Consider the following 27,568-nt stretch of genomic DNA (forward strand, 5'->3'; position numbering starts at 1 on the left):
TATGGAATAGATATGAGTTTTATAGCATTTAAGCACTTTGCATCGGTATATTTTGTGACAATTAATCTATTTTATGTGTTTTGAGAAAAAAAGGTGGGGGGGGGGTCTTCCTTTAAATTGCTGATCCCTGAGAGCCATTCATGGCATCTAGTTGCTTTAAAGTTGTTAATGTTTCTTCTTTGTTGTGAATGGTCAGGTTACAAAAACACTAAGGAGGGATCAAACAATCCACCATTGCTTAATCTCTCCCTTGAGCAGGTTTTTTCTTTATTCATGTAACTCTCATGCACCACTTAATGCTTAAGTCTCTAAGGCACTTTATGTCCATCTCTCCACCCATCATGAGAAACTTTAGGATTTTAATTGACTGTCAATACATTAACATTGTGCTAAATGTTATTTTTCCTCATTTGATGATATATGCAAATTTCTATTTATGTGTTATTCCAGGGTGGAAGTTACATTTTTGAGTTTGAAAATTTCTTAGATCTTCAAGTTTGTCGAGAGTTTGTGGGTAAGTCTCAACTATTATGCACATTACTTATTTCAAGCTTCTTGACCTGTAATTATGTGCTGTCAATCTAGTTCAAAGGTTTAGACATTCTGTTAGGTCAGTGTAGTTGTTATGGATCTTCCCCTTTGTAAATGCATTTGAAGAATAGCCATTTGCAGCTGAGGGTTGTAGGATGTTAAGAAGAATATACCACTTTCTTTTTCTTATACATACTTTTTGTATTGCATTGCATTATTTGATATATTGATTATCTAATATATATGATTATCTAATTATTCTATAAATACTTACATTTTGCATTTGCTGGAAATTTGTTTACCCTGAAGATGTGGTGTGGTCCTTATGAACAGGAAGTGCTCTTGCAAAGTCCGGAGATGCTGCAAAAGCAAAGTCTGGAGACACTGCAAAAACGAAGTCTGGAGAGGCTGTGAAAACCACTTCTGATAGATCTACAGTTACTTATCCTGATGAACAACTCATCAGTTCAGCGGAAATGGAGCTTCGAATAAAGCTATTGAGAGAGAATAGGTTAAATGTTTTTTCTTATACAAATGTTATTAAAATGCCTTCTTTAGTATGATGTATTTGGTAGTGTTCCTCCTCTTGAGTTATAAGTTTAAGGCCTCCTATATATTTTTCGTAGATGTATATCTCAATTCTAATTCAGCTTCAGTTGAATCGAGATCTACTCTTGCTTTGGTTTATGACAAATATGATGCTCAAGAAATAAGAAGTATGATAAGCATTGGTTAATTTTTGTGCTAAAGAAAGTTTGATTTACATGTTTTAGGAATAATTCTATAAATCAGTATTGTTCTTTACTGGATGCTTGCTGTTAAATGTGGTGATTTTCCTACACCTTATAGTTTTCTTACTTTCAGATTCTTAGTTACTGTTTGATGCCCCTAAACTTTTAACTTTCACAGTGAGCTGCAGAACCTTCATAAGAAATTTGTGCTTGGTAATATCTTGACAGAATCTGAGTTCTGGGCTACAAGGAAGGTAAGTTTTCTTTTTGAGTATGTATTTAATTATGCTGCCTTTTGCTTTATGTTTAATATTTGAACTTTGAGCTCGATTGGATTAGACCTTTCTGTAATTTACTAAATTTCCAGTGGAAGATCTTTACAGAACCTGTTTACTTGTTGAAAAGAATTTGTAACATTCAATGGAAGAGTTTGAATTAAAAGCTGTTGCTCTCTTGATATGTTTTTCTAACATTTTCTGAACAAAATTTAATACAGAAGTTGCTTGATGGAGACAGTGGCACAAAGTCCAAACAACGGGTTGGTTTTAAAAGTTCAATGATTCTAGACATCAAACCCATGACTGATGGCCGGGTACATGAGATCTCTCTCTCTCTCTCTCTAATGTTTGTGATGACACTTGGGTAGTTGGGTGTGCATGGTGTGCTTGCATTACAATGCGAAGATTTTATAGATCTAGACAAATTTTTTCCATCATGGTGTATTACGATTATTGCATTTTCTTTATTGGCAAGAGTTAATGGTATTTTCCTTTGCAAGTTACATTTTGCTTGTGGTTTCATGCATGGGGACTAATTAATATTTTTCTTTCTTCTGTTGTGTTTCAGACAAACAAGGTTACATTCAATTTGACACCAGAGATCAAATATCAGGCATGGTTCTTCTTTCTTTTTTTGGTTTTTGGTTTTTTTGGGTGTTTGTTAGCAGGTGGTTTTTCTGAGACCCACCATAGAGTCTTTTGTTGATCCAAACATAGTTGGCAATCATTTGTGAAATGTGAACATATCTGGCTGAGGTTAAGATGTAAGCATGGGTTAAACATTGTCATTGGTCATTATATTGGTAGTTGCTGACTTGCTTGATAAGCGTTGTAGACAATTATATGCAGAAATAATTTGGAGAATATTAAATACAAAGAAAGATAAGAAACAAACATTCTGATTGTGATTATAAACATGCACTGGCATTATAGTGTTTTTTATTGGTTAGTCAACACTCACACCCCATGGGTGTTTAACACATGACCTCATCCTTTGTTTCTTAAAGGTTTATTTGTTTCAATATGGATATTTTTGATAGTATCATTGTTCATGCTCAAATATTGAATTTTTGAGCTACAGCTTCTTCATAGTTGCTTCTGCCATGGTCTTGATAAGACATTGGGTTTTAACAATTTGATATTCATGTGGCTTATTGATCATGAATTTTTTCTGCTTACTTTTCCTTAGTGTTAATGGTTTACTTTTCTTTCAGATTTTTGCTCTAAAACCAGCTGTTCACCGGGCATTCCTTAATCATGTTCCCAAAGGTAGTGAGGGCATTGAAACAAATTCTTCTTTCACTTTAATTGCGAAGAAGGTTTACTTATGAAATTATATAAAAAAAATTTTACCTATAAAAAAAAAAAAAGAGAATAAATAATTTTAATTTCTCATATACTTTACTCAAAGTGTGTATTGGTGTTTTTTTTCCCTTGACTTTTGTATTCCAGATGACAGAAAAGGATTTCTGGACAAAATATTTTAGAGCAGAATATCTCCATAGTACGAAAAATGCTGTTGCAGCTGCAGCAGAGGCTGCTGAAGATGAGGAGCTAGCCATTTTTCTGAAGGAAGATGACATATTGGCAAATGCAGTTCGGCAGAAGGTACTCTTTCTGAGAGTTGGGGTTTCCCTTTTTTTCATGGGATGCTCCTGCATTATTTTGTATGATTACTTGAGTACTTTTACCATTTTGTATTTTCTGTTTGCAGATTCGACGGGTTGATCCAACTCTTGACATGGAAGCTGACCAAGGAGATGATTACATGCACCTCCCAGTATGTGGGATTAGACCACTCTTGTAGTTTCTTTTGGTTGATATATTAAATTAATCTCTCTGTCTCTCCCTCTTCTTTTCTTTTTCTTTCTTTTATCCTTGGGAAGGAGGATTCAAATTTAGGCTAGTGTTTTATTTATTTATTAATTTTTGAGTCAAGAAAAGTTGACATAGAGATTTGCAAAGAAGTAATTACAAAACTCTGAAGTTACTAGTCAGTGTTGGGAAGGATTTTATAGATTTTAGACTTGATTTTGAAGAGGTCTATGCAATTCTATATTGATAATACAAAGTTACGCTTTTATGCTAGTAGCTTTTGAACTCAAAAAATATTGTGGGAGAAACCATACTTTAAAAACGAAAAAAGAAAAAAAAGCTGGTAAATGATTTCTTTTAAATGACAAGATTCACAGTTGTTTACTTTATCATTTCTGCGTTCATGGAATCACTCAATGAGGGCATCCATTTAAAAGGTGGTTTTTTTGTTTCACTTCAAATTCACTGTGTGATTATATTCCTGCTTGTCCATTGGCTTCTGTCATGATAACTTGCTTTGACAAATTTTTGAGGGAGCTAATTGGTGATTTGTGCTAAAAGTTGAAACATGTCAGCAGTTTTTACTTCTGTACTTGATATATGAACCGTTACTTCTTTTAAGAGTAGAAAATAGCAAATGGGATAGTTTTTAGTATCTGGTTAATTTTCCTTGTTATTAGATAAAATCATCTGCTTTTATAGTAGAAAATTTCTAGGTGTACATGTACATCCCTATCTATCTTATCTGGTTGTATATTGCAGGATCATGGAATTTTTCGTGATGGTAGCAAGGAAATAACTGATTCACAGCATGAGCAATTCAAGAGAACTTTCTTGCAAGATCTTAACCGACAAGGCGAAGTTGTTCTCGAAGGAAGAACTATTGGTAAGGATCTCTCTTGAATTTATTTATTCTGTTTCTCACCAAATTTCATTTTCTTCAGACAGTTATTTGATTTTATACTAGCTGAGTTTTCTTTTTATTCATTAAATTTAGGTAGATAACTTTGGTTTGTAACCTTAATATAGATGTAGAGTTGGAAGATCCAAGAACTGTAGCAGAAGCACTTGCGCAGTCAAGACAGGGTTAGCATGGTTTATTTTTGTTTGTTAAAGAAATCCCACTTCCTTTTTTCAAGTCTTCTATAGAATTTGCACTTATTCTTGTACTATTGTGGTGAAGAATCTGACGAGAATGCAAAGCAGGAGAGGCTTGATAGAATTTCACGGATGACTGAGATGGAGGATCTTCAGGCACCTCATGATCACCCTTTTGCTCCACTTTGTATCAAGGTCGTACTTTGTATACATTGTACAATGCTTCTAAATTATTGTCATACAGATGTTTTATACGTGCTTTTCCAAAATCAGGATCCTCGTGATTACTTTGATTCCCAACAACTTAAAACTTCTGATGATACACGAGCTGGATCAGAACAATTAAGATGTAGCCTGAGCTCTGAGGAAGCATATGGTTCTTTGAGGGGTTCAATATCAGAGATAAAAGCTATGGGATTAAGTGATCCTGTAGTCAGACCTGAGGTTGCTGTTATGGTAAGCATCTTTATTTTGTGCCTACCTTAAGATATTAGATATAATATTACTTATCCCCAAAAACCTGAAAAAGTGATATGCTATCATATATATGTTGCATAATTTAACTGTGTAATTTGAATGATTCAGGTCCTTAATGGCTTGACCCAGAACATCTCAAGTACCAAATTTCAACTTGGGAAGAATGCTCAAGAGGGTATACTGAACAGCTTGCCCAACACAACTAAAGAGGAACTACTACATGTGAGTAGATGTGTGTTTCTTAAAATAATATATAGCTGCTTCTAGAAAAATGTGGCTAAACACCATGGATATCTTATTTATTGAAGAATTGATTAAGCAGGCTGTGTGCTAGAATCAATTCTTTTTGTGTTATGTTGAACTTATTAATTGTATATTCTATGAATTTTGGTTTTTCAGTGATTTTAATATTAATAAGAAGAGTGTTTTTTGTTTCCAGCATTGGATATCCATTCAAGAATTACTGAGGCACTTTTGGTCTTCATATCCAATTACTACATCATATCTTTATGCTAAGGTAAGTGTTGTATTTGTTAACATGGACAAGAGTCATGTTAAACATATTTATTTATTTATGTTTGAGCATTTGTTTCTGTGCAAAAGAGTTATAGATAGTAAACTGTCAGCAAACCACTATAAGCTTCTTGGTAAAGTGCATAACACTAATTTTCCAATGTTAAGTAGATTAAGGTGAAGTCTCATGCAGTTTATGGGCTTGATGTTATAAAATTAAAGGTTCTGAGGAGTTACTGGATTATTTATCATGGTTTCAGATTTTTGCAAACTTTCTAAATCTAGTATCTGAAATCTTGTTCTTGCTTTGAAATATTATAACGCCAAATCTTATGAAAATTAACTATTAAATATTTTCTTAGAACTTCAAGTTCTATAAGTATTAGAAATGTCAATTTGATCGTGGCAAGGATAATACAAAACTGATATTGGAATAGAAGAATGAACTCTGTATGTCTTTTCAGTAGTATATTGTTTTAAGAACACTTACCAAAATATAATATATTGGTTTAAGAATGAAGAATACAGTCAAGAACTGTTGCCCTCAAATGAGAGTATATGACTTTGATTAAAATGAGGATATGTAAGCACAGCATTTGAATATGGATTTTCTGAAATTTTACTGCATGAGTTTCCTTTTATTTGATATTGTTGCCTTTTGATTGGATTGGTTCAGCATGCCTATTGCCTTATTCATTTAGTTATTAATGTGACACTTACCAAAATATAATATATTGGTTTAAGAATGAAGAATACAGTCAAGAACTGTTGCCCTCAAATGAGAGTATATGACTTTGATTAAAATGAGGATATGTAAGCACAGCATTTGAATATGGATTTTCTGAAATTTTACTGCATGAGTTTCCTTTTATTTGATATTGTTGCCTTTTGATTGGATTGGTTCAGCATGCCTATTGCCTTATTCATTTAGTTATTAATGTGCAGGTGAGCAGAGTGAAGGATGCCATGTCAAAAATTTATCCACAGCTGGAGGTATCTTATAACAAAAAAATCCCTTTTATTTTATTTATTCCACTCATGAGCTTTTGATTCTTCCAACCCCATCAACATATCTTCTTGATTATTGTCTTCAGTTCACCGCTACTGTATAGTCATTTTCAATAGTTTTGATTTTCTAGAGCACTTGAATCCTCTTGGATATTTAAATTGCATTAGTTTTGTCCATTTGTTGACTGCGTCTGAATATTAAACAAAATTGGTTGATATTATTGGTAGATATCAAAATAAGGTTAAGCAAGATAAGAATTTAGAGTTTCTTGATTTCCTTTTATCTCAAACTTTTCCCCTTTTATCTTATTTTGTTTGTAATATTAGTGTCTCAAAATTTTCCATCATAAAAACGGAGAGTTTCTTGATTTCCTTGTCCAAGGTAACAAATGTGCTGCGCAGGAAGAACATTAACATGTGAAGGTGACTGGGTAACAGTTTGCAGCATGATGTTAGTAGGATAAAGTAAATATGTGAAGATGAGCAACTTCCCATTGAACATGTATTTTCTTTATATCTGGAAACACTGGATGTTTTCCTTCTCTACCTCTTTTGTATTTTGTTGTGTATACATTGCTCCTACTGGGGCTCAAGTTTTGATAGTCACATCTTCTGTTCCATTTGACTCACACACAAGGCTTTGGCAACAACTAATTTGGATATTGTTTTAGTTAGCATCGTTTTTTTTATTCTTTTGTCAAATCCCAGGAAATAAAGGAATCAGTTCCTTCAGACCTTCGCCAGCAGGTTTTCCTCCTTGTTCGTCCAATGCATCAGGTCAGCATTTGTCTTACAAACTCGCTCTCTCTTTGGGGTTGAGTACAGTACTCAATTTGGCTGCAGCATGAAAGCCAGTGGATTGGCGATAGCCTGTCACTTGTCCTGTGTGTACTGTTAATGTTCTCACCCCTTCTCCTTTCCATATTATCATGAGAATTAATTAAACAAATCAATACTTGGTATAATTGAACCATATGATTTGTTTTGGCTTTGGATTGTTGTATGTAGTGCCATCTTGTTGATGGCTGAAACTCATGGGCAAAGACTATAATGGTGCAGGCTCTAGATGCTGCTTTTCAACATTATGAGTCGGATTTGCAGAAGAGATCAGCAAAGAGCGGAGATAAACCAAATGGATATGTGTAGGAGTTATATTACCCAACCCATCTTGTTTGCTGGTTCTGTCATGTAACATTCATTGATTTTGCAATCTTGTAGCAGTCATATAAACTGTACATGAAATCAATTTTGCTCTGAGCTCATACACAATATAGAGTTTTATCAACACATTAATGTAAAAGCTGTTTAATGTTCTACTGCTGATAAAAAATGCATAGAATACTAAGAATAGTGAACAATTGTTGCACTGCTGCTCCTGATCAGAACGTGAATCCTGATTGTTTCTAGCAGTTATACACTCTAAAGTTTCATAGCAAATTCCATATTAAACTGCCATAAGTTCCCAATCTGTTACTATAAATTTATAATGTTCATGAGATGAAAGTCGTCAAGAATCTTGGCGAGAGCGTCGTGAAGTTTAGACCATATTTACATTGTACTCTTCAGGGCCTGCTTGTAGATTAAAATGAGTCCATATTCAAAAACTTGTACACCATGCTGCTTATCGGGCATGTATTTGCATTTTTATTTTTTTATTTTTTTATTTTATAGCTTTTCTTGCTTGAGCGAAGTCTAATACGAATAAACACACTTATTTGGCATTGATGTTAAGAAATTTCTATTAATTTTAAATTTCAAGATGAATAGTACACTAGGATTCCCTCTGCTTATAAGCATGCGTTTGGCAGCGATGTTAGCAAATTTGATTTTCAATAAATTTAAGATGAGTACTGTACTAGTAATTACTAATTATTGCTCCACCATGCAAGGGAGGTTAAATGCACAGCACCTTCACAAACTTGAGGTTGTCGTGTGTTAGTATAATAAAGTGGTGTCACAATTAATAAAAGTGGTGTCAATAATTAGTCTATATAAAAGTGAGGTTTTCTAGTGATAACTGGTCACCTAAAGTGTGAAAATGTTTGTGAAAACTTTTATGTCATTGCTCAACTGTCATTTCAAGTTCTATTATCATTTCTTCCACGCCACAACACCTTCTCACATGGAGGTTAGTGTGACGTAGAGGTTAAGCGTGGAGCTAAAACAAAGCGGCTACTCACATATAGGGTTGTTGCGAGAAAAGAGTTGTTTATTAGAGGCTGGTGTGGGTGTTAAAACAGAGCTATCCACTGCCTATTTTAAATCTCGAATCCCATAATGAATAATGATAGATTCCAAAATTTCCAACACATACTGTCTCCTTGTTCAATGTGCTTAATCATTCATAGCTCCATTGAAATTTTACTAATAGTAACAAAATCAAGACAAAAAAAAAGGCATGAACAAGAAAGAAAAAACGGCATTCAAAGTACAGTGAGGACCCCAATCTCGACAGATTATAAAAAACAAAACGGCAAATATACAAATAAACAAATAAATAAAACAAGTGGTTATAAAAAAATCAATTAATATGATATTGGCAAACAAATTTCAAGAAGAAAAACACCATGAATCCATAACACAGATCAAGATTCAAGGCTTAACAAATCCTGTACATACAATAGAATTAAGGAGGTATAATGAAAGAAATAGGCATTATGAAATCGACATAAATCCAGAGAAACAATCCTATAATCCCTAAAAATCCAAATACCCAGATGAGAATTTGAAGAGAAAACACAAAGAAAGAATCCTAGTAAATGGTAAAAAAAAAAAAAAAAAACATTACATCACAGAATCAGAAAGGTGGAGGAGCTGCGTAACCCAAGAAGGGCCTTTTAGTTCCACAGAGACTTCCATTGACATTAGGATCACAGAGAGTCACAGTGTCCTTCAACTTGTGGAAGCCATTCTTGAACACTCCAAACCCGAACAGCATCCCAATAACTATCACCACAAGTATGAGACACGTACACAGCATACATATCCTAGTCCCACAGCACATCTTTGCCTTATCTTTATCTTTCTATCACTTCCTGAGGCTTTTTCTGAGTTGGGTTATGGATCTTGGTTTGTAAAGTTTATAGCTTTATAAACAAAAAATGAAGAAGATGCTGTTTGTTTGAGTTTTGAGGCTAAATTAAACGTGTGGGGAATGTGATGTGTGATCTTTATCGGAGAAAGAAACAGATGACAAATGCTTCGACGTTATGTTTTGTGTGCTTTGTTTGGTAGTATTCGCTTAAAAGGAAAGCAAATAATAGTGATTTAAAAAAAAGGAAAAAAAAAAACGAACAATTTTTCTTTTTCCTATATTTAATTTGGATAATGAAGTGGGTTTTATGACTTTATCTGCAATGTTTTTTTATAGAGAAAGGAGTTGTGCTTTTCTTTATTTGGATGGTGCTGATTTTTGCGAGACACGAGATGGTGGTGGAGTGTAGTTGTTACAGATATGAGATATAGTTGTTACTGCAGTTAGTTGTTGAGGCAGTTAGCTCAACTATTAGTCAAAGGGTAATTTTTATAGGGTAGAAACAATATATCTACGTAATAGAGTTTCAGTTAGTTTAACTTATAAAATTTCTTATCTCTTAAATAAGAGATTTGGAGTTTTCTGCCTACACAAAAAATGATGATATTATGAAATTGTATACAGTTAGCTTAGCTAAGAACAACCATTATAGAGCGGACGTTATAGATTAAAATTTTATCACACACACACACATATATATATATAAGTATATAGTTGCAGTACATAAAATTCTTCAATGAAATTCAAAGACATGATTATATTTACTAATAAAATATAAATAATTATATCTTTCTTATTGACAATTAAACTGTTTGGTCTTTTTCTTTTTCCCCTTAATAATGGTGTTAAGCACGAAAACAAATTTCCTCCCATTTTTAGCTAGATGCGTAACACTTGATTTATTTGATTTTTAAATGCCACATATTTTAAATTTAAATAAAAATTGAAGGAGATTGGAAAATTGAATGAAAGGAGATACTAGTCCTCTGAGTGCATGTATTCCTTACGTCTTGCACACACCAAATGATTATAGGAAAAAAATTCCTTGAAGAGGCCCCATGATGCTAGTTAGAGATTTTAGACTTTTAATTTTAAGACCTCATGGATCTCATGAGGTTTTAGGCACCACTAGGCCAATTCCTTGGGGTTACTATGTGTTTGAATTTAATTGGTGAATATAATATATTACATGAGGAACTATACAAAAGTTTTACCCAAACTAGTTACAAATTTTCAAGTGCCCTACTATATATTCTCCTATTATATTCAACTTTGTGGTTGCATTAGCCAATGAATGACATGGTTGAATATAGTTGTTTTTGGAAAGATATCACCATTTCCATGTATTGGTCAATACAACTACATGGTTGAATTCAATTAACGAATCAAAGGTACAACACATAAGGAATTGAACCTAAGTTTTGCCATTAATTAAATAACTTTTTATTCCCCTCATTTTTCTATATTTTTCTAGCTATGTACACAACTTTATATTAAGTGTTCTCTACATTTAATTTTTTTTTCCCCAAATCTAAAGATATACATGGTGTTATATAATTTATTAATTTACACAAACATTTTACTTGATAGAGAATGATAAATTTTTTAAATAATGTGATACCATATATATATATTATTCAAATTTGTAAATTTTCATCATAAAATAGACTCTTTCTCTTTTCTTTTTTGAATAAATTTTTTCCTAATTGGTTTGAAGGAGAATTCATCTAACCCATTATGTAACAACTCTAATGAGCATTCACATGTACGGTCAATTACATAACCTATTTGATGGTCATGTGACTTATTTAAATTATTTGGAAAAAAAAAAACACAAACTTAGGTTTTCTTTATAAAACATGGAACCCCTTGAAGTTTAGAATATATAACAATTAACCCCTTTTATGTTATTGATTTATGTATAAATTGTTAATTATGTAACACTTAATCCCTGAAGTTTATTATGTAGCACAAAACCCTCTTATAATATTGTTTTATATGAAAAATATTATAACTCTAAATATGAACACATGTCATCACATGAGCAACTTACCATTTATTTTTTAAGATTTTTAACAGTTTACACATAAATCGTCACATAACATGATTATGTTTGGAGGAAAACTTATGCAATTCACAAGATGGCTTAGCAAAAGTTACATATATTCGCAATGCTCAGAAACTATATGGGTCCTCCTACTCAAAGAATGGGTCCTCCTATTCACAATCACTTGAAAACGGATGAGGCACCTCCTACTCACAATATGGGTCCGAGGCATCTACTATGAAATTGAAATTAAACTTGACATGAAATCAAACATTGATAAATAATTACATGTTAACTACTGCGATAATGGAAGACGAACCGAAAATATATAATATATATAATAGGAACAATAAAAGATTTCCTCTCTCTCTCTCTCTCTCTCTCTCTATATATATATATATATATTAATAGGTAAAGATAAGAGAAAATCCAATTAAATTTTAAATTGAATTCCAACTGTTGTCTAATTTTGTGACATTTGTTCTATTTAAAATTTTTTAATTTTTGTTTTAGGTGAGTTAATGAGGTGCAAAAGACGAAGGGTCTAATATAAATAAATCATCAAGAGCAATACTTAGAGATGTTGTTCCTTAGATTCATTTTTTAACATTTTGTCATGTGAAATTTTTTCTTATGAGATGGAAGTGTATTTTTTAGTTAAGCAGTCACATGACTGAATTTTAAGAGGGAAACCTAAGGAACAATATATAAGGTGCTATATCTAAATTTTGTCCAATCATCAAAAACTCAATAAACAAAAAAAGAAAGAGTAAACTCGTGTGTATATCTAAAAGAAATTAAAAAAAAAAAAAAAGAGATAGTAATTTGAATTTATATATATATATGTAATTATATATATTTTTAATTGTATTGTGCATATGCACATGTTATACACTATTATTTATAAATAATAGTAGCTGCTTGAGAAATCATTTTATTCCTCTTCGTCTTTTAGACTTTAGAATGGTAATTTCTCAAAAAAATAGACTTTAGAATAGTACATGCTATTTAATTTAATTTTTATTTTTTATTTTTGAACCAATGCTATTTAGTATTTGACCAATATTCCTTCTTCTATTGGGGTGTGTGGTGTGTGTCAGTGTGTGTGTATATATATATCCCTTTTCGTCGTTTACCTGTTGAAGGATTATCACATCTATTGGGTGTAGAGAGAATGAAAAAAAAAAATCCATGGTGATGGTGTAGCAATAACCAAAAAAGACCAGAAGAGTTGCGCACTTTCTTATTTTTAATGACAACATCCTATTCTAGTGTTATGTAATGCAAAGGTAGAGAAGTATGAAGGTATTCAAAGCATTTTATAAACACACAAGGCAGCATTAAGGGGAAAAAAAACAGTGAGAAATCCAACATTTTCTTCAGTGAAAACGTACAAGGAGATATAAGAGCATATTTGAAACCTATTATTAGAAGTCCAAGTTGTTGAGTAGCATGAAAATTATCTGGTGCTACCTTCACTAATAAGCAAATCAAAAATGGAACTGTTCTCCAAGGTTACAACGATAATTCAGTGATAACTTATTTCCAACTTTGTTAGAGAGGAAAAAAAAAGAGAGCAGAGAATCACGTTGGTTAGAATAAAATAAGTTGATGATATATTTTTTTAAATAGTAGGATTTTAGGGTATGATAACTTTACAATTTAATCCTTATCAACGCAGGGCGGGGTGGGGGTGGGTCTAAAAAGTCTAAACCTATCCCTGCCCTGCCCCATGGTGCGGGTCTAAAAAGTCGCTCCATCCCCATTGCACCACTTTTGCAAGACAGGAAAAACTTGCACGGGGCGAAGTGAGGAGAGACGGGTCAAGCGGGGTGGGGAAAAATTGCCATCCCTATTAATTGTGAGATTAAATATTTTACATGCAAGTGTTGTTCATCTAAACCACAAAAACCAAAAATTCTTAGTGACTTCCGAGTTGTTGACTTGTTGGGATGGGTTTTGATTATGGAGAAAGTTTATGTAGAAGATGTTGCGTTATAAATTGACCCTTGTTAATTAATTCAATTATCCAAAATTGATTAATTACGTCAAATTACAATTTGACATGCAATATCATGGAGACATGAACAAATCACCAAATAATCTAGAATGATTAGTGGGGAAAACCTTCATAAGGCAAAACCCTCATTTGGTGATTTTCATGTTACCACTCCCAAGAATCGCTAATCAAAATCAAGAGATTACAAGTACACAGAATCTTACTCTAACCTGGTCTATCCTAAAGTATCTACCTACAGTAGAATCTTTACACCAATCCATAATTGATCCTGATTTTGTAGAGACTTTTTCCCTTTTCATAGATCTCCAATCTGTGTCTAATAGCTTTGCACGAATCCCAGTACGGGACTAACTCCACAACGACCCTTTTGATTGTTGTAGTTGACTTGCAATAACTTCACATATAAACAACAATAAGATTTTTATTTGTTGGTGCTAGAGACTTTGCTTGGTACAAAACCCAAAGATCTTCATTTGTCACAACAAGATCTCTTTCTTCTGTTTTCTGAACTCACAAGTTTAAAAGATGGAGGCTAGAGTTTCAATAAGAAAACTTTATGAAGCATTAGGGTTAGTGTTTTCTTTTTCTACCACCTTATTTAAATAGGAGCTTGATGGGCCTTTTAAATGAGTTCTCCTATTTCTATTAGTTTTACACAAACCCATAAACAATAGCCAATTAGAATTCAAACATTTTAGGCTATATTTTGAAATTTGTCAACTTGATAGATTGAGATGTATCAAACCAGGTATCAAGGTTCATTAAATCTCGATAGATTAAATGTGTTGAGATAGGTATCGGGACTTACAGATCCAGCTTTTCTTGAGCAGTTTCTTGAGTAATATTCATGTCTTCAATATTATCACTTGTAAAGTCTTGTCAACATACTTCATTATATTCTTGAGTCCACTTAAAACTATCAAAATACAAGTAAATTGTATTTTGTCATAGGATATGCCAATTACATAAAAATATGACCTTAATAGATGAATTCCAAAGTTTTGAGGTTACTGTAGTGGGAAGGTAAGTAAGGAGTTTGTTAAGGTTAAATAGAGAGTCTAGTCTCAAAGGTTTTATAAGTAGGCTATTGTAATTGTTTCTTCGATAATGAACTTTCTATAGAGTTGGATCTTTGGAGTGATTTTTCCTTTGAAGATATTCTTCATTGGTATTCAAATTCATTACCAAATTTATATGTCTTCTACTATTTTGATAATTGTGATTGAAATAACTATTCGTAATATTAGTTTGGAATAAATCAATACTTGTTCAATTAACCCGCTACTTAGTTTTTTAGGGGTCTAAATCTAGATTTTTCAATTGGTGTAAGTAGGGGTGTCCAAGTTTACTCGCACCCAGCCAATCTAAATAAATGGCTCGGGCCTGAATCAGAAACCGTCTGACTTGACTTTAGCAACTGTCGGTGGCAAGTCTACATGTCTAGAAATCGAATCCAAGAATCAGGTTTGGCCCTGGGAAAAAAATGTTGAAGTATGGACTATAGAATAGACTTGTCAAGAGTCATGACTATGACATTATTTTTGCATTTTATTGTTGCTTTTGTATAATCAAATCACTGAGCAAGTTGTTGCATCTTTATGTTGTAGTTATCTTGTCTTGATGAATATATAAAATTTATAATTTTAATTTTTTTTGGGTGCAAATAACATACTGTGAATGAGTTATGTATATATGAATGAATAGGACTCGATCCTTGAGTTCCTTAAGCAATCTCGAGTCTTTAAGACTCAAAATGCTAGTTTACAAATATGTTTCAAAAACATGTCAACTAAAAAAATTGTTTAAAAAATCATGTTAAATGGCAAAAAAATCCTACATCAGAACAAGCAGAGTTATTTGATCTGGTTTTATAAGATGATATGGATGTAGAAGAAGTGTCATTGAAACCATCACTTTGAAAAATTGTTGTTCCCAAAAATTTTGTTTTAGATGGTATAATCTTAAAGCTTAACAAACATATATCTATTTGAACATTGAAATTTCATTTTGTGTAGTGCAGGTCTGATTGGAGTTCAAATTGGCAAATTCAGTTGTTGTGAATGTGAAATTTAATGTTGGCTTCAAAAAAATTTCGTTTATTACATTAAATATTGGGGTGTCAAAAGTTGCTAATGGAGTTAGTAGAAGCAAGAGTGTGAAAAAAAATAAAATTATAAATTAGTAGAAGTAAATAATCAAACTTTTATTAGATTTTTAAAAAATTTATTAATGGTGTTAACTGAAAGATAATTTTTTAATTGAAAAGTTTAGTATTGAAGTTTCATTTAAAGCTAACTATCTTAGTAATTTCATTTAGCCTTAAAAAAAACAAGAAGAGGTAAAGGAACTATCGAATATGACAAAAGTATGGTCACATGTGATGTTGGTACTGCTCAATGTAACAATAGAACTATTAAATGTGAAAAAAAAAAAAAAACCACCGAATGTGATAAAAGTATAGTCACATGTGATGTAGGTATTGCACAAATGTGAGAAAAAAAAAAGGGGAACCACCGAATACAATAAAAGTACAGTCACATGTGATATTAGTATTGCACAATATTAGGATGATACCATCAAATGTTAGAAAAAAAAAAAGAAGAGAACCACTAAATGTGACAAAAATATAGTCACATGTGATGTTGGTATTGCACAATGTGAGGATGGTACTGTCAAATGTGAAGAAAAAAAAAAAGAGAACCACCTAATGTGATAAAAGTACAATCACATGTGATGTTAGTACAGCACAATGTGAAGATGGTACCATCAAATGTGAGAAAAAAAAAGGGAACAACCAAATGTGAGAAAAAAAAAAAAGGAACCATCAAATATGACAAAAGTACAGTTACATATGATGTTAGTATTACATAATGTGAGGATGATATTATCAAATGTGAGAAAAAATAAGGGAACTATTGAATGTGATAAAAGTACAGTCACATGTGATTTTCGTACTCTATAATGTGAGGATGATACCATTAAATGTGAGAAAAAAATAAATAAGGGAACCATGTTATGTTGGTACTGCACAATATGAGGATGGTACTATCAATTGTGAGAAAAAAAATAGAAGAACCACTAAATGTGACAAAAATACAACCATATGTGATATTGGTACTGCACAATGTGAGAATGATACTGTCAAATATGAGAAAAAAAAAAAAAAGAAACACAAAATGTAACAAAAGTACCGTTACATGTGATGTCGGTATTGCACAATATAAGAATGATACCATCGAATGTGAGAAAAAATAATGGTACTATCGTATGTGACAAAAGTATAATTATATATGATATTAATACTATAATGTGAAGATAGTATCATCAAATATGATGTTATGGTAACCTAATGCTAATAGGCAAGTACTTTACCCAAAAAAAAAAAAAACAGTAGAATTACCCTGGTTAAAAGTATATTTCATTTGGGAAATATGGTTGGGTGAGCCAAAGGTCCGGGCCCATTTGGTTTGTGTTTTCAAAAAATATTTTTTAGTTTTTAAACAGTATTTCACGCATTTCAACACACTTTTTCATCTATACGTATTTCAAAAAACTACAAACAACAATTTTCAAACTTCTCTACCAAACACACTTTCAAAATTTAACGTGTCCTGACTTTTTTTTTTCTTTTTTATTCTTATAAAAAAGAGCCTATTTTGTCTTTTTGGTCTTGCTTAAAGTTACGCGTATTATTATTCCAAGTGCCTTTTCAGTTTTTCACACGTGTTAATCTCTTCCCACTTGCAAGAGTCTGCAGATCTCAGATATCTCTCCCTCACTCTCTCACTCCCTGCGTTCAAGCATTCAGATCCATTCTCAATTTTTAATGGAACGCGTGGGACCGTCACAACAATTTGATCCATTCTCCGATCAAACTGCGTTTTGTTATTAAAGTCATTTTGTTTTGCATCTCATCACACCCTTCTTCTCTCCATATTTTTCTCAACTTTTTGCTCATAAGATTATTCCTATGGCTCTCCAGATCAATGACGGAGCCTCCTCTTCTTTCACTCCCCGATTTATCTACGATGTTTTCTTAAGTTTTAGAGGGGAAGACACCCGCTATAATTTTACAAGTCATCTATATCAAGCTTTATGTGACAATGGTTTCAACACCTTCATAGATAATGACCTTCAGAGAGGAGAGGAAATCTCAACAGAACTTCTTAAAGCTATTGAATTGTCAATGATTTCAATTGTTGTGTTCTCTGATAATTATGCATCTTCCGGTTGGTGCTTAGATGAACTTGTAAAGATTCTTGAATGTAGGAATAATGGGCAGACGCAGATGGTTCTCCCTGTATTTTACAAAGTGGATCCGTCAGAAATACGCAAACAAAAGGGAAAAGTTGGAGTAGCACTAACTCAACATGAAGAAAATTTAAAGGATAACAAGGAGAAAGTTCAGATGTGGAGGACAGCTTTGACTAAAGCAACTGGCTTGTCTGGGTTCCATTACAAGGAGGGGTACGTAACTATTCATTGCTCTTCTATAAGTTATAGAGTTTAATAGTTTTGTTATGGGATTCACACCAAAGAAAAGTTATCATTAAATGCTAGATTATGAAAGTACCTTGTTTTTCATAGACTACTTTGGTAGATAAGTTATAAAAGTTGATTGTAGAAATTTTAAAAATAAAAAATAAAAAAATTTAACGCCACATAATTTTACCAATTATAACTTACAAACTTTAATAATCGACTTCAGTAGATCCAATCATGGATTAGAAAAAGGTTACGAGAGAATTAGGGTATCACCTTTGGCAAGCCCCGATCTTGAATTAAAAAAAAAAAAAAATTCACTTAAGAAATATACTAAAGCTCAAAACTACATTAATATGTGTGAAAATTTAATGGTATTTGTTCAGTATTAATGAAATATTAACAAAACAAAGAAATTAAAAAAAAAAAAATTTTACTCAATTTTATATGATCTATCAAAATAGCATTTGATCTTCTTTTTTATTCTAAAAAATAATCTATAATTAATTTTGTACTAAAAATTTAATAGCAATTTCTCTTTCAATATACATGATCAAAGAGTGTTAGATCGTCCCTCTCATTTTGTTGTGAGCTTAATCTTTACTATATTTAGGACAGAAAATCCTCATTTCGTAGTTACAATAAATCTTAGATAAGTAAGTATGATAACAAACCACTCTAAAAACAAGTTGATAAGCTATTGACTTTTGGTCCCTAACATCTATTTGTACAATTCTTGAATTGTTTTTTTTTATTATTATTTTTTATTATAATGTTTTTTAAAGTTTGAGTGTTAAATTACATTATGCCTATAATGATAAAGTTCAATTTATAATAGTAGTTTTTCATGATATGTAAAATCTTGTAAGTAATTGTTCTCCCAACAAACGAATATCATCAATTCTAAAAAAATCATTGATCTCTTGAAGACGTAATGCTAAGTTAAGAATAATCAGCTTCATTGTATGCTAAGAAAAACCATAAATTAATTCTTTTAATTGATAATCTACTGTAGCTGAAAAAAATCTATTCAATAATGACATTCAAAGAAACCTCATTGCATGCTCACTAAAGCAATTATTTAACTCTATTAATTGAGAATCTATTGTAGCTCAAAAAAAAAAAAAAAAAAAAAAAAAAAAAAAAAACCTACTCACAACTCATGAAATTCAATTGTAAAGTAGTTTTGGAGAGGAATTAATTCCCAAAGTTAAAATGTAACGCATATGTGAATTAATTCCCAATTATACCAACCCAATTTTAATGATTTAATCAATGAAACCATCAAGTCACTAATCAATAAAGCAAGCAATAAAAGTAATAAACAAATAACACCACGATATGGTGAGAAAGTGAAAAAAATAGATACAGAACATTTCAAATGGAATATATATATATATATATATAGCAAGGGCAACCCAACCCAAATAGGGCAATTCACTATATGAAGAGAAGCTACAAATCCAATACAAAAACCTTGCCCCTAGACACTACCCATTAGACGAACTTACTGTTCCAACCCACAATAACTTTAAAACTTTTGAACTCTTCATACATGAACGACCCATTTATGTATATTTTCAATTTGTCTAACTTATTATATGTTTCTTATGCTTTGTGTGTGACAGCTGTATTGAACCTGAAACTCAATTTATCCAGAAAATTATTAAAGAGATATTAGTTACTAAATTGAATCGCACTCAGTTATTTGTTACTAAACACCCAGTTGGAATAGATTCTCGTGCAGATGCTATAGAATTGCTCTTAGATATGAAGTCAAATGATGTTCGCATGGTAGGGATTCATGGTCTTGGAGGAGTAGGTAAGACTACAGTTGCAAAGGCTATTTATAACAGAATTGCTAATTTTTTTGAATTGAGTTGCTTTCTAGAGGATGTTAAAGAAAAGTCGGAAACAAATGATGACATAATCAAACTACAAGAGATGCTTCTTTCTAAGATCTCACGGGGCACATATGTAAAGGTAGACAGTGTACCCAAAGGAATTATTATGATAAAGGAAAGGCTTTGTCATAAAAGACTTCTTTTAATTCTTGACAATGTGGCTGACTCGGAAGTGATGGTAAATTTGCTTGGAGAATGTAATTGGTTTGCTCTAGGAAGTCGAGTCATTATAACAACAAGAGACAAACAAGTGCTAAACACTTTTGGAAAAGATCATCCAATCTATGAGCTTAAGGAATTAAATCAATCTGAATCTCGTGAGCTCTTCAACCTGCATGCCTTCCAAAAAATTGAACCGGAGAAAAATTATTCAGAAGTTACAGAGCAAATCATACATTATGCCAATGGCCTTCCATTAGCTCTTAAAATAATTGGTTCTGATCTGTGTGGAAAAAGTATTTGTGAATGGAAAAGTGCATTGGAAAAGTATAAAAACATACCTCATGAAAAAATTCAAGAAAAACTCAAAATAAGCTATGATGGACTTGGAAGGGCTGAAAAGGATATTTTTCTTGATATTTCATGTTTCTTCAAGGGATTAAAGAAGGATTATGTAATGAATATATTAGATGCTTGCAACTTATTTCCTGATTATGGAATTAGAAAGCTTATTGATAAGTGTCTCATAACTGTTGGTCAATCTGGCAATTTGTGGATGCATGACTTGCTTCAACAAATGGGGAGAGAAATTGTTCAACAAGAATCAAAAGAGCTTGGAGAACGGAGCAGGATATGGTGTTTTGAGGATGCTGAAGAACTACTAACTACAAATATGGTATAAGTTCTTTTGCATCTCTTTTTTTTCCCAAATGAGTTTTTTCTATTTATTTTTTTCCTTTTAATGTTGAAGAAAATTTAAGTTTATTGGTATATGTTTGTTTAATTTTTAAAATTTTTTATAGTTCTATTATTTAGTGTAATTAATGCTTTGTCCAATTAGGGATCAAGTAAAATTCGGGGAATTATGTGTTGCTCACCTCACCCGATAAAGATGCAAATAGAAGCTAAAGTTTTTGAAAAGATGGTAAATCTCAAATTTCTAATAGTTCGTAATGTACACATTTGTGAAGAACTTGAATATCTCCCCAACGGGTTAACGTTGCTTCAATGGCCTGAATTTCCATTTTCCTTGCCATCCAAATATTATCCTCGACAACTTGTTGAACTTGAGATGCCAAGAAGTCTTATTAGATTGGAGACAACATTCAAATTGGTATGAGTATTAGTATTTATAAATTATAATTTCTTTAAATTATATTTGAATGTTGGTCTAAAATATATTTTTTTTCTTCTACAGGGAATCCAACTAAAATATTTAAAATATATCAATCTCAAAAGGTGTGAGTCCATTACAAAATTACCTGAGTTGTGTACTCCAAGCCTAGAAACACTGGATCTTTCCTATTGTCAAAATTTAGTTGAGGTTCATGAGTCGGTTGGATTTCTTGATAAGCTTCAGGTATGGGATCTCCAAGGTTGTGGAAAACTTCAAACTCTTCCAAACAACCTCATGTTGAAATCTCTTGTGGAATTTGTTCTTAGGGACTGCTTAAGCCTGGAGAAGTTTCCTAATATTCATCCAGAAATGAAATGTTTATATAATTTAAATTTATGTGGGAGTGGTATTCGAGAGTTGCCATCATCAATTAAGTATCTCACTGGGCTTCGTGGCTTAAACTTAGAGGATTGCGAAAACCTTAGGTATCTTCCTGATGACATCTATACATTACAACATCTTTTTGGACTATATATTCCCACTGCCAAATTGAGACAGACATACGATTATTTGGATGGCTTTTCCAGATATGGGTTTTTGAGTTTGACGTCCTTGAGTTTCAAGGGCAATAAAAATATAATTGAATTAGATTTTTTGATGAAACCCGAGTACTTCCCTGCATTGAATTCTCTAAATCTATCTGCAACTAATATTGTTAGCATCCCTGAAAGCCTTAGCAGATTTACTTCATTAGCGATCCTTGATATACAACATTGCAAGCAGCTTTGGGAAATTCCAAGGCTTCCACAATCGGTAGAATGTGTGAATGCAAGCAAAAGCTATTCGTTGAATCCACAATCATTAAGCACATTATTGAATCAGGTTTCTCCCTTTTTTAAGTTATAAAGATACAATTTTTGTTACTTTCTTCTAGATTGGAGATTCAATTTATTGAATTTGCTAATTGCATGCAGGTTGGAGAAATTTTAGGGATTTTACCAAATAAAGCATGTAAAGGAGCAAGAAGCAGGATATTAATGGATCCACAAACATCATCAAGCGAATTATTGAATGATGATAAATTTGATATTATACTACCAGTAACTGAGATTCCAAGTTGGTTGAACTTAAACCATGAAAGTGATAGAGATGTCCTATCATTTTGGGTTGGTCGCAAATTTCCAAATCCTTTTTATGTCTGTTTTGCTTTTGGACCGGCGAACTATTCACGGCTGTCTTCCTGTGAAGTTTTCCTTTCCATCAATGGGTGTGAAAAAAAGTACCTTAGAACAACTCCTATAGATACAGATGAATTATCTGATGATCTGTGGATATTTTCTTTATCTAATTACGAATTACAGATACGATTGAATGAGTCAAACCCATCTGAACTAAATTATGTTGAGGTAATATGTGAAATTAAGGGTTTGGGTTCGGTTATGATGGATTGGGTTAAAAACCATCCAAGAAGGTGGGGGGTACGTGTAGAGTGCATCTGTTGTTCCCAAAAATCTGATGTTTTTCACTTGCCGAGTCCAAGTGCTAGGCATAATTGTTGTGGCTCTGATATGGATCAATGGGCTGTCAACAATGGAGGAGATTCTGGACATCCATGTGGACGGCGAAGAAGAAACCATCGACCAACCTATGCCAGACGTCGCCAAAAACACTACCTGTCCCACTTCGGATGGCTTCGAATCCGATTCCGACTCTGGAAAAGGAGCTCTCGTCCAACCCTTCCAACTGCAACGCGCATGTCCAGGTACCTTCTTTTTTATTATTCACTCTCTCTGTATGGAAAGCCAAAGAAAATGAAACAAACTAGTTCTGTGTGTTCTTTTTTTTTTTTTTTTTTTTTTGGAAACTCAAGGGCTCTGGGGAAATGGAAGAGATAGATCTGAGGGCTTTCAACAATTGAGAAGAAGATTCAGGGCTTTCAATGGCCCACTCTTATTTCAATGATGGTTCCAACTCCAAGTTGTATCCACCATCAAAGAAGGCAAGAAAATCTTGATTGAACTTCGATGCCAAGGTATGCCTCCTTCTATAGTTGCATTTTTGGATTTTCATCTTTGGGTACTTCTCTTTCTATTTCTCTTAATTAAATGCTCAATTATAGGATTGTTGCTCAAGTATTTATTGCAAACACTTGAATCAGTAAGGATGACAGAGCCACAACTTCAACATTGTTGGGTTGATTTCCGTAGCTGTTGATGAAAGCAATTCCTCATACATATGAGATTTTTTCCCTAGGATCCTCTGTTCTCATATTTTGATGACTTCGAAATGATGGAGCTGGGTACAGATGTAAGTCTTTTCTTTGGTACTTGATGTCCTTATTCTGCAGACATTTGAATCAATCTCTATATCTGTAGTTCTGTACCTATGAACAAGTCTTCTATCCCTTTGAAGGCCATAGCTCTGTAACCATTTCATGTCTCACCTACTTGCAAATATGTTGTGAATAAATTTAGGATTACCTCCAACTAGTTTTATTATAGTAATTTTCTATGGTTCTTTGGCATTCTCTTATTTCACTTGGAGTTACTGATATCTACAAATTCAATTTTGAATATATATATATATATTGTAATTACAAAAAATATCACCTTAAAACTTATTATTGGAATGCCTTGTAGAGAAAAGTAAACATTTTTCATGAGCAAATATTTATGCTTGTATATCTTGTACAAACAATATACATGGGTTTAACTTTCTTATAAATAAAAATACTGTGAAGAGGAGGTCATTTATGACCGATGAGCTATAGCTCAATTGGTACTTACTCCTCCAATAATAATGGAATGGAAGGTGAGGTCATGGTTTCAAAACTCAATAGGTTCGTACTTACCCATAAATAAAAAAAGGTTTATTGTTGCATTTGTTTTTCCTTTCCCCTTTTATTAATTTTTCACCTGTTGTAACCAATGACTAAGTTAAAACATCAAGTACATACTTAGCAAAAAGACAATATCAAGTAAATATTTTGCAAAAAGAAAATCTCATGTAAATGTAATGTTAATTTTGCATTGTAATGTTCCCTCCGAGTTCAATATACTCATACATTTAAACAAATAATAATTTAGACTATGAATTTTCAGTTAAATGTCCTTTTTTAAAAAAATTATTTTATGCCACTCACAATTAATGCACGTTTTATAAATGTCAAAAATTCTTAAATCAGAATTACTAGGGCACAGTGGTACAGCTTCACAATTTAGGCACTAGTTTCTAGTTGAAGATGCAAGAATTGTGGTTTCACTCTCAAGTTTGATTGTGCCTTGAATCTGCACAATCATTCCTAGAATGTTCACTGAGGGATTTTCACAATGTATTGCAGCCCATGATGAATCTATGCAAGCATTGTTCAATGTGATACAGAGCTCCTTAATGATATTGCATGTTCCGAATAATTTGAATTATATCTGAATTATTCTTTTGTTTAAAAAATAATATCTCTCCTTAGATGGTTTTTCTCTTTGCAGTTAAAGTTTTGAGCTTGTTCTATACAATTTACAAAAAAAAAGCATCAGGTGTTATTACAATTATCTGTCATAAGCTAGGAAGCATGGACATGGACACAGGTACGGTACGACCTGGCGACACAAATAATTTTTGAAAAATTATAACATGAAACAGCTGGTACAAAACGGATACAACACGGTACAACACCCTAAATGAAGTGTCCTTACTTCCTAGGTCATAAGTAAATTCTAATCTTCACCCTACTTCTACATTTAAATGAGCATAAAATACAATATATCTCTTGTAACTGATGTGGAAAAAAAGGGATGTTATCTGTAACGTGAAAATAAATATTCCCCGATGTTGACAAGGTACAAATATATTAAGTAAAAAACTGGGATTATGGTTCGGAGATATTAGAATAAAAAAAAATAATGTGGTTCTGCGTTTTGATTAAGTTGTTTTAATTCTATTGTTTTGTGCATTATAATTTTATGATTCTATCTAATCTTTTCTTTCTCAAACATAAATCGAACGAAATTTTGGGTGGTTCTATGAAGGAGTGGTTGACGATCCTTATGGTGGATTTTCATTGCAGAGAACAAATCTTTTCAAAAGGTATGTTCCATTAACAATAATTATGAGTTTATAAAATCTTTTTTTAGATGCTTACAATTTATTAATCTTTTATTGGAGAGCCTCACTTGGATTTGATTCTAAGTATTGAAAGCAATGGCACAGCTTTAAGGATGCTACTCCTAGCTTCCTTGCAAATATTACTGGAACAAATTTGTGTCAAATTCTGGATGACATGAGACAATGCGGTTAAGTGTTCAGGATTGGTTATGATTATGCACCACAATTTAGACTAATAGTTATAATTAAATGTAATAACAAAAAAGAACCTTGCGGTCTTCTAGATTCTGTCTTTGATTGGATTCTTGTAGTCAGCCCTGTATCAGATATTAAAATAAATAAGCTTTGGCTTGAGCCGTTGTTACCTTGAGTATATAAAAGGTGCTAATGACTTCACAGTAGTGAGCTCTTAATCATTTCTGACCTGCTAAAAGTATCTTATCATACTATGAAGACATCTGATCAGGAATGACGGTTGGATCTTAATCTTTTTTTCTTTCCTTTTTTCGTGGGGGGAGGAAGATCATAATTCTATATGAAATTCATTAAGGTTTCTATGTTATTTTTATGTGTGAAATTTGTCATAAAATTTCAAAAATGCGGAGTGCACCAACACTTAATATTATGTATATTCTCTTGTTCTATAACATAATTGGCACATGGTGCATAATAGACTTTAGACTGGAAAAGGCATAGATGAGGTATGGCCTTCATTTAAAAATAGGTTCTTTCTTCTCTAGCAAAAAGGAATTGTGTTATATTTGAATGTACAATATCAAGAAAAAGTTGTATATGCAGATTCTTTTAGAGAAATAAAACTGTTATTGATAAATATTGCAGTGTTTGCTTATGTGTTGAGAGTGACTAGTCTTTGATGTATATGTTATGATATATTTTTTTGAAACAGATTATCAGACCATTGTTTTCTCCTTGATAAGTGTCTTGATGAACATTTGCTTCTTTAGCCTGTGTGAAGGTTGGTACTTTTTTTTATTAGCAACGCTTGACTGTTGAGTACTGGTCTAGTTTAATTTGGATTAACAGGTAGGATGATTAATGAATATTATTCCTTTATATCTCTGAATCAGCATGAGTCTCGAAAAACTTGCAGCCATTGGCTCCCTCTTTTTGGTACAATTCCCTGAAGAGTACATATCAAATTAAAGAGTTGTAGAGGTAAAAGAAATCATACTGTACATTTTCTAAGTATTCATGTTATTTAATGAACTTAGTTTATTCATGATATTGTTATAAACTACTGATATTTGTGACTTTAATGTCAACCAAAATTTGATATCTTTATTTGAAAATAGAAGTCATCCAATAATCACTAAGACCTCTAGGAATAATGCTTTTGAAAAAGAGAAGACAATTAATTTTTATGCTTTTTTAGAACTTAATTTCCAATTTCATTGGTTGTCTTTGGGTTTATTCTTAATAGCAAGAATTTTCCAATGCAGAAGATGTGCCTACAGTATATAGCAGCAAGCAGTGGTAAATACTATTTATCATTGAGATTCCCAAGCTCGATAAATTGCTTATTGATTAGTTGGGAATTCAACTAGTGCATCAAGGCAATTAATTTGCTACCAAAAATTCTACGATCCTGACTCTATTCTATAAGTAAAGTGACACATACATGATACAGTATCCTCTCTATTTGTGTGTGGCCTTCTCTCTCATTCACACATTTTGCAGCAAATTCAAGAGGGAATCTAAAATGCTGAACTTCAGAGATCAGTAATTCCCTAGTAGAGCCGTACTTCTTTGTTTGTTTGTTTTTTTTTTTTTTAGGAGGAAAAAAGTAGAGCCATACTTGACTCATCTTGTACAGTGGATCCTTGGGTGCTGGAAATGACCAATAATTTTCTTATATTGAGGAGTTTGTTCAGATGAAGAAAATGTGAATATGTTCAACACACCATATATGTTGGGTTTACAATTTGAATGTTGTTGTTTGTGTCTAGGATTTGTGATTCTTTAAATATCTGTAAAAACATGACATTGTTATTAGTTTGTATTGATTTTTCAATTGCAATACTTGGTATTATAGTCCTCGATCATGTTATGCATATAAACTAACACATAACAATTAACCTCAGAGATTTTGAGTTTCTTTACTCTCTTTTTTTGGCAGTAATCAATGTGAGTTTTCCTATCACTAAGTGAAAATCTAAATATCCCATGCTTTAAGATAAAGGTGGCATATATTTTAACTTCAATTATTGAGGTTATTCAACTAAAGCTAGATTA

At 32.3% G+C, this 27,568-nt stretch overlaps 3 protein-coding genes across 6 annotated transcripts; 2 read left to right on the top strand and 1 right to left on the bottom strand.

The window, feature by feature from the left end:
• Nucleotides 1-196: 196 nt before the first annotated feature.
• Nucleotides 197-7,817, top strand: LOC112012956 (general transcription and DNA repair factor IIH subunit TFB1-1; the record flags this gene model as incomplete). The annotated part of the gene is given in 18 exon segments (XM_065777290.1): nucleotides 197-258; nucleotides 451-514; nucleotides 865-1,042; nucleotides 1,441-1,516; nucleotides 1,759-1,854; nucleotides 2,109-2,153; nucleotides 2,755-2,807; nucleotides 2,989-3,148; nucleotides 3,255-3,320; nucleotides 4,118-4,241; nucleotides 4,385-4,441; nucleotides 4,539-4,648; nucleotides 4,727-4,909; nucleotides 5,039-5,152; nucleotides 5,370-5,447; nucleotides 6,389-6,436; nucleotides 7,160-7,228; nucleotides 7,511-7,817. Coding segments are annotated over 18 exon segments (1,670 nt in total), but the record flags the coding sequence as incomplete, so codon positions are not given.
• Nucleotides 7,818-8,961: 1,144 nt separating this feature from the next.
• Nucleotides 8,962-9,821, bottom strand: LOC112012957 (uncharacterized). Its single transcript, XM_024045330.2, has one exon. The coding sequence runs from the start codon at nucleotides 9,453-9,455 to the stop codon at nucleotides 9,249-9,251; it is 207 nt and encodes a 68-aa protein (XP_023901098.1). The 5' UTR covers nucleotides 9,456-9,821; the 3' UTR covers nucleotides 8,962-9,248.
• Nucleotides 9,822-17,242: 7,421 nt separating this feature from the next.
• LOC112012965 (disease resistance protein RUN1) lies at nucleotides 17,243-26,950 on the top strand. Of its 4 annotated transcripts, XR_010630391.1 has the most exons (11): nucleotides 17,243-18,019; nucleotides 19,663-20,773; nucleotides 20,939-21,211; nucleotides 21,296-22,096; nucleotides 22,189-22,976; nucleotides 23,085-23,246; nucleotides 23,334-23,521; nucleotides 24,700-24,798; nucleotides 25,278-26,291; nucleotides 26,404-26,491; nucleotides 26,776-26,950. XR_010630391.1 is itself a non-coding variant. In XM_065777292.1 (6 exons), exons 1-6 carry the CDS (start codon nucleotides 17,523-17,525, stop codon nucleotides 23,107-23,109), a joined length of 3,495 nt encoding a protein of 1,164 aa, XP_065633364.1. In that variant the 5' UTR covers nucleotides 17,243-17,522; the 3' UTR covers nucleotides 23,110-23,324. The 4 variants fall into 4 exon arrangements, 1 of the variants encoding a protein (XP_065633364.1); XR_010630390.1 differs by having other exon boundaries at nucleotides 24,700-26,291; XR_010630392.1 differs by having other exon boundaries at nucleotides 23,373-23,521; nucleotides 24,700-26,291.
• The last annotated feature ends 618 nt before the right edge of the window (nucleotides 26,951-27,568 follow it).

The sequence above is a fragment of the Quercus suber genome, unplaced genomic scaffold (assembly GCF_002906115.3).
Source record: "Quercus suber isolate HL8 unplaced genomic scaffold, Cork oak 2.0 scaffold_152, whole genome shotgun sequence".
Classification (NCBI taxonomy): Eukaryota; Viridiplantae; Streptophyta; class Magnoliopsida; order Fagales; family Fagaceae; genus Quercus; species Quercus suber.

Bases quoted from the DNA above. Each gene is read 5' to 3' on its own strand.
- LOC112012957 (XM_024045330.2), bottom strand. From the start codon at position 9,455: ATGTGCTGTGGGACTAGGATATGTATGCTGTGTACGTGTCTCATACTT.
- LOC112012965 (XM_065777292.1), top strand. From the start codon at position 17,523: ATGGCTCTCCAGATCAATGACGGAGCCTCCTCTTCTTTCACTCCCCGA. The intron at 22,097-22,188 runs GTTTCTCCCTTT...AATTGCATGCAG, and splicing joins TAAGCACATTATTGAATCAG to GTTGGAGAAATTTTAGGGAT. The intron at 22,977-23,084 runs GTACCTTCTTTT...TGGAAACTCAAG, and splicing joins ACTGCAACGCGCATGTCCAG to GGCTCTGGGGAAATGGAAGA.